We start from the raw sequence: 7,708 nt of genomic DNA, 5'->3' as shown, positions 1-7,708 counted from the left end.
TGACAGGGAGCTGTGACCCATTCCCCATGTCTAGCATTGTAAGAGAGTATCATAGCACCTATTGCTCACCCAGAAAAAAAAATCAAAATTCAAAGTATAGTCTCAAGCCAAGTGTGGTGGCACATGCCTGTAATCTCAGCACTTAGGAGGCTGAGATAAGAGGATCACGAGTTTGTTGACAGCCTCAGCAACTCAGTGAGACTTTTAGCAACTTAATATGACCCTGTTTCAAAGCAAAAAGTAAGCTGGGCGTGGTGGCACATGCCTGTAATCCCAGTATTCAGGAGGCTGAGACTGGAGGATCATGGTTCGTAGACAGCCTCAGCTACATAGTGAAGTTCTCTGCAACTTAGTGAGACCCTGTTTCAAAATAAAGAATAAAATATAGGGCATGGGGTGTATCTCAGAGGTCAAATGCCCCTGGGTTCCATCCCCAGACCCATACACACAAAAAAAAGTAAAACTAGAGTATAGCACAGAGGTATTCTTGGGTTCAATCTCTAATCACACACACACACACACACACACACACACACAAACATGCATGCACATGCACACATACAGTACAGTTTCAACTGACTGAATAGTGCTTTCATGCAATGATAAAGTCAGAAAATCATAATTTGGGGCCTGTCTATAGTAGAACAAATAAGTACACAGTTGAAATTACTGTAATAGATGCTGGGCTATCAGTAACTGTTTTTAATAAAGAATGGATACTTGGCTTGGGAGAATATCTAGGGATTGGGGCATAGCTGGATGAATAAGGATTTATAGATGTTATAGCAACACATAGTAGATACCTCTATCTTTGGTGGTGTCATCTATCATTTTATACATACCTACCACAAAGATAGAAAGCAGGCGATGAGAGACTATAGATATGTACCATGCCTGAAAAGTACCAGATGATGCTGGAATCTTTTCAGAAAATTCAGATCTTATTTGTAGTCTCATTTTAAAAATCCTGCTGTAAGCTTGTAGTAATACTTGTCAAAATGCTAGTTAAGTTCCAAAGAGTCGAGAAACCAAGGAATTCTTCTCTATTTCTTTTAACCTTTGCAGTCAAATTTTAAGGCACAGAGAGAGAAAATATAAGTATGATATAGATATGTGTATATGTATTAATTGGTTTGTTTTAAAGAGCTTCTAATTGTCTGAAGTAGAAGTAAGATAAAAGCTAGTCTCCATGTCCACATACTTCTTACTTCAAATTAGTCTGTATTCTGTATCTTTCCTAATTGGGCAGACATGATTAAGTTAATTTCATTATTATCTGGGAGAAGGTCTAAGTTTGTCTATTTCCTCAAGTTAATTTCATTATTATCTGGGAGAAGGTCTAAGTTTGTCTATTTCCTCATGTATTCAGAATAGTATGGTGATGTACAGGAATAGAATGACCTAGAATGTATGAATGAAGTGTGTGTTTCTAAACTGACTTATATTGTAGGTATAAACTCTGAAACAAAAATAAAGTAATAAAGCCAGTCTGAAGCAGATAAATCCCAGGGAGCCTTTTAAGACTGTTATCGCTGAAATAACCTGTAAAATACAGAATAAGACAAATTTAATTGACTGATATTATATATTTGAAATGTGCAGGTTGGACAGCATTTGAACTTGGAATGAAACAATAAGAAGTTATATTCATGGATAACCAACAAGATAAGGCTATTTCTGCCTCAACCAATGGAGAAAACACCATTAATGCGGTCAAAGAAAATGGTAAGGAAATTTAATTGTAGTATATTATATCTCTCCTGGTAGTCGTTGTTACATGGATTTTCAATATCCACAAAGTTGGGACAAGTTGAGTCCAGGATGCCTCTGTGATTGATGTTAATCCTAAATTTTATTGCACCAAATCTTTAACTGAACTAGAAGGGTCTTTGAGAGGCATCACCACCAACCCATTTTCCCTCCCAGTTTATCCTTGTCAGATGAAATTCCTTAAATCCCTACTGAAGTAGAAATATATTCTGATGTGAAGCTTAAAACTTATATACTCGGTAGGAGTATAGAAGACTCATAACATAAGTTTCAAAGATGGGCCTATGCCTCCTAGCTCAAAATCATGAATATTCCATCTAAACAGTATTCCCCTGAAAAACCTTGCCTTTTCAATTAATCAAGCAGCCCAATCCTTTCTTCCTTTTTTTAAAGAATGGCTATGTTTTCCTGAGAAAGAAGCTTAGGATAAAAATAATTATTTTTACTTGAATGAATGCTCAATAAATAGTCAGGATTATTCTTTAATGTTCTAGTTGTGGTTTCTAAAGCTAGAGAAATGGGGGCTTAGCTTGTATTATAAGATCAAGTACCAGAAACTGATCAGGGGGAAGAGAGTTAATGAGCCTGGTCTAAGGCTTTTAACTTTATTCCTGTTATTTCTTTCCCTTTTCCCTAGACTCAGAGAACCAGGATGTGGCAATGAAGTCTTTTGCAGCTCTAGAAGCTGCTGCACCAATCCAGCCTATACCTGTGGTACAAAAAGAGACCCTGATGTTCCCCAGGGGTCTCCTGCCTCTGCCCTCTAAGAAGCCCTGTATGCAGAGCCCTCCCTCTCCTTTGGGTCTGACAGAAGCACCCGAGCATGTTGCTAATAGTGCTTCTGTGAATGCCATCTCCCTCACATCTGGTGTTGCAAAAGGCCTAAACACATGGTCACTGCCCAATGAGTGTGAGAAAGCTCCCTTTGCCATAATGGAGCCTGCAGGCATGTCAGCTCTGAATGGAGACTGCCTCATGCAGCCAAGCCGGACTTGCTTGGGCTGCTTCATGGAATCCAAGGAGCCAGTAGATCCTGAACCAGGGATCAGTCTGAAAGTCAGTGATCTAAATAGGGATTATGAAACATGTGCAGTCTCTGATATAGGAATTCAGTGCATCAATGCTGGAGAAAACATGAAATATGGAGAACAACTACTTTCAGACCAGCTTCTAGGCTTCCCCCTGCATAAATCAAGGGCAGGAGAAAGACGAGAAACTGAGAAACCTGACATCGACTTGGAAGATCCAGCTCAGAAAAGTTATTATGAGGCATTACTGTTAGATAAATGCAATACAGAAGAAGCTTTGCTCGCCAATTCCAATCAGGATTGGGGCTATTTTGAGACTTTCATTAGTGAAAGTAAGATTGAACTGCTTGACCTCTGTTCTAAGAATGAACTGTCTGTCAACCTGTTCTCTGAAGAAGATGTGGATAACTACATGTTCGATGATGATGAGTCCACACTGGGCAGTGATGTCTGCTCTCTGAAAATTCGGTATGAGTCATTTCAAGACAATGTCCGAGACAAGACCACCCTTCTGATGCAGGAGGATGCTCAATTCAACTTTTTCCCCAGCGTCTTTACTACCTGCCCCAAGCGGGAATCTAAAAGTGGGACCCTGAAGCAGAGCAATGATCTTTCCCAATTCAAGATTCCTGATGTGAGCATTACCTGGGGAGAAGAAGATAAAAACTTGGACAAGAAGAAAGGCAAAGAAGAAGTACATGAAGATAAAGATATAGAGAAAAAAGATGGAAAGGATAATGGAGAAAAACCTGCCTTAACTAAACCATGCAATGGGACTGAGATTGGGCAATTTAAGAACATAAAACAGGGCCATCTTGCTAATTCCTTGGAAACATCAGGGAATTTCAGCGATGACAGTTCCTTCATTGAGGTTTCATATGATGCCATGGGGGAGATCAAGGACTGTAGCCGCTATATGGCTCGAGACACTAATTCTGGCAGCTCCTCCTCCCAGCAGAACTATGGGCTGCGAGCCAAGAGAAAAGTCAGATACAGTGAAGATTATCTATATGATGTTGACTCCCTAGAGGGTGAAAAGGTAAATGAAAGAAAGGAATGGCTGCCAGGTGGTTCCAAAGAGGAGGATGATGATGAATGGTGTCCTAAAAAGAGAAGAAAAGTTACCCGTAAGGAGCCCCCTGTTATTATCAAATATATCATCATCAATCGCTTTAAAGGTGAGAAGAACATGCTGGTGAAGCTGGGCAAGGTGGATGCCAGTGAGACAACAGTGAATTTGAGTGAGAATCAGCTCAACAAATATGCCAAGCTGGCACCTTTGAAGGGCTTCTGGCAGAAGAAGAAAAAGCAGAAAAACAGCAACTCAGACTCCATCAAGACACCATTATGCCAAAAGCAAAGCTTTGAACCAGGTAGCTTTGAGGGTTCATTCCTGCCACCTACTCGTAAACGAAAATCTAAACTTGGCAACAGGCACAGGATTCAAAGAATCCCATCCATGGAAACTTCAGCAAGTAGTAAGCAGATTTCATTCTGCAGTGACCAGAGGCAAACTAGTAGCCGCAAGGAAGATGGAAGCCTGAAAGGGACACCAAAGTCAGCACCTCTAGCTACCCCCAGCTGTGGAAATGGTTCCCATTTAAATGAAATCACAGGCCCTGACTCAGTGAAGGTCAAAGCTCAAGACACAGAATTTAAGGGGCCAGAGAGGAAAGTTCTCAACAAAATCAAATTTAAAAGTGAAGCTAGGTTAAAATCCAAGAAAATCAAAGCTGGGCAAGAAAACAAACCAGTTGTTCAAATGAGCCCTCTTTTGGAAGACCAGTCCTCGAAGGCTAACTTAAAAAATGAAGTTATTCCTGGGACATCAAATAGTTCCCATCTGTCTGAATTTCATGAGGCAAAGGTTGCTAAGAATTCTACTTTCCTACCAACCACCTGCTCTTCTGAAATGCCTCTGCAATCTACTAATGTTGCCACCAATATACCTGTTATCCCTGGAGGGTATCTTCAGACATTATTAGATGCTTCTGACTTGTCAAACAATACCAGTATCTCATACTTTACCCACCATCCTCCAGAGCAAAATGAAGGCAGCCTCTCTCAAACAGAAAAATCATTTGCACCTCTCCAGCCTGCCCAGGACTGTGTGCTCTCCTCATCCTCTGATTCTGACCTACAGCAATCATCTCATAACTTCAAAGTGGAATCCAATAACTATGGAAATGTGTGGCCCAACAAGGCTACTTCTGGCCCCCAGGAATTCATGGCTGAAGTCTCAAGGGAAGTAGCCCAAAACCAGTCAAATGAATTTGAAGCATCTCAAGTAGTGTCCATGGAAAATAACATCACAGCTACAACATATGGTCCAGTCTGCCTCAATAGTGGTGGTAGTAGTAGTAGTTGCAACAAGGTCCTATATGCCACTGTACAGGACACTCAACTCCCATCTGATGACTCTTATCAATTATGTCACTTTAACAATGGAGAGCTCTGCTTTCCTTTCCAGCAGGGCTCAGGCATGGATGATGGTAGACTCTTTAACTTTGATTCAATGACCCCACTCTCTGTCAGCTCAAGCAATTACTGTTCCTTAAGCTTGAAGTCCTGTGAAAAGGATGCTGATGATGATATCACTGATGACTTCCTGGCCCACTGCAGCCCCAAGCTGGTGATCCAGCAGAGCATTGATGAGATAGCACCACTAAAGGAATCGGCTGACCTCCTGGATATCTCTAATTTTACTCCTGACAAATTTCGCCACTCTTCCCTCTCAGAGATGTCCCCACCTGATACCCCCAGTATTTCTCCTCAGATTACCAAATGTGAAAGTATTAAGACACTAGGTACACTGAAGGGGTTCCAAGAGGGTGTCCCAGGACCATTGGGCAGCATGGAGAAAATCAAGTGGGACTGCAGTACCCTTTCACAGCAGGTTCAAGTGGATGATGGATTTACTTTAAATAACCATCAGTTTCAGTTTCATATGTTCAATGATGAGGATTCTGTCAGTCTGCTCCAAAAGAACCCTTGCCTGTCGACGTTTAATGATCCAGCTGGTCAAATTAGCACCAACAACAAAGTGTCAAAACCAAGAAAGAAAAATTCACCCAGCAAGAGTGGGGCTATGAGCCAAAGCTCTTCTCAGAAAAACACCAGGAAAAAATCCCCCAAAGCCAACAACAAAGCAGTCGAAAAGCCACCTGGAAAAACCTCCCGCCAGGCTCCAAAGTCAACAAAGAAAGGGAAATACATAGCTGCCATCAGTGGAGAGAAAATGCAAATTGGCATTGGTCGTGGGGGAGGCCAGACCAACAGCACATCCTCTACTGGGAAGACACTGGCAGAATGTATCCAACATGGTAGCCCTGTCACCTCTTTGAAGATGCCGAGTCAGAAGGGACTTTCTGGAGATTGGGCTTTGGGGAAAGAGAGCAGCCCAGGCTGGAGCAACATGAGTATGGGCACTAACACCAACAGCCTCCTGGATGATGACCAACGGGAATTTCAGGAGCCTTCCTATATCTTATCCAACATTGCCTCTGGTATGGCAGATGTGCAGAGATTCATGATGGCCTCCATAGAGCCCCTTTGGGAACCCATGGAGCACCATGGGGACCCCAACATATTCTACTCCCCTGAGTCTAATAGTCTAAAATTAAAAACCCTCAAAATATTGGCTGGGACACCACAGGAATCTAAGAAAAAGGTCAACAATGGGTCCCCAGGAGCCACTAAGAATCACAGGTCAATCAAGGGTGTGAGCAAAAGCAATGGGAAAGCAGCAGTAGGTGATCCTGGTCGTACAGACATGCCTGGTTATAAGGAGGACTCTTGCTCTGCCTTCTTTGATAAAAAGTATAGTAACATGAGCACTTTAGGCAATAATGGACCGACACACAAAAAGTTATATCGTCACAAATCCAGCTCCAAGGCCCTGAGAGATGAGAAGTGTAAGGGAAAGCGCATGGAGCGAGAACAGGTCCACAAGGATGAGGCTGGGACAGCTTCTTTTGAGAAACTGAGGTAATACTGCACCAAAATGGCTGAGATGACGCACCCTTAGCTTTCCGACTACCTGCTGAGCCCACAGACCCTCATTTTTCCCTCTTGAAAGCAAAAGTTTGCATGAAAGAAACTGTCCCATTCCCTTCTTTTTCAGATTAAAAAAAAAAGAAAAAAACATGCATGAAAATCCCTATAACTTTAAGCCACCCCAAACATTGGGTGATTTTTTTCTGGCTTGACTAGGGATAAGCTCTAACAGGACTACTTTTTTCTTCTGCTATTCAACATTCATTTTACTTATTATGAAAATATACTCTTGAATGATTTTGGAAAGGGAAGGGCTTTGCAGTAAGACAGATTTCAAACAACAGAATTAAAAAGTCATGTAGACAAAAAGCCAAGATCATTTAAACAGAAAGAGCATTAGTTGGAAAACAGAATCTCAACACATGGCAATTAGGAGTGCTTTCTAGTGCCCCCTGCTACCTGAATCTTTTTTCTCCATCATACAACATCTAGTATGATGTTAACACATTTAGATTGTATGATCCCTTTGTGGGACATACACCAAAACTAACTAAGATGGCATAAATTGTTTGATTTTTCTGCAGGGATTCCGACTACAATCTCCTAAAAGCAGAAACAACATTTGGGGTTTTACCTGTGTTTGAAGAAGAGACTCGCATTTTCCAGAAAGACATTTGATGTTTGTGTTTTATTTCTTTCAAAATATGCCTTGTGGTATGTATGTTGACATGTAAGTGCTTAAAGAAAAGAATTTTAAATTGTGGGAATAAGTCGTTGAAAGCAAAGTTTAATCTGATGTTGTATGTAAAAGACTTAAAAAGTCATACAGTTGCACAAGTAGTTTATGCACTATTTACCCACAAGGAAAAAATGGAAAGCATTGTGCCAAACTACAAACAAGTGACTGTACTGTA

The 7,708-nt window shown here is 41.2% G+C and overlaps 1 protein-coding gene across 1 annotated transcript; it reads left to right on the top strand.

Moving 5' to 3' along the window:
- Positions 1–1,649: 1,649 nt before the first annotated feature.
- Positions 1,650–7,472, top strand: NEXMIF (neurite extension and migration factor; the record flags this gene model as incomplete). The annotated part of the gene is made up of 3 exons (XM_080718550.1): positions 1,650–1,725; positions 2,408–6,785; positions 7,379–7,472. The coding sequence occupies 3 exons, from the start codon at positions 1,650–1,652 to the stop codon at positions 7,470–7,472; spliced, it is 4,548 nt and encodes a 1,515-aa protein (XP_080574676.1).
- Positions 7,473–7,708: the final 236 nt, after the last annotated feature.

The sequence above is a fragment of the Muscardinus avellanarius genome (genome assembly GCF_963383645.1).
Source record: "Muscardinus avellanarius genome assembly, chromosome: X".
NCBI classification, from domain to species: Eukaryota; Metazoa; Chordata; class Mammalia; order Rodentia; family Gliridae; genus Muscardinus; species Muscardinus avellanarius.
Note: the sequence above shows the minus strand (reverse complement) of the source record. Positions and strands in the feature narration are given on the sequence as shown.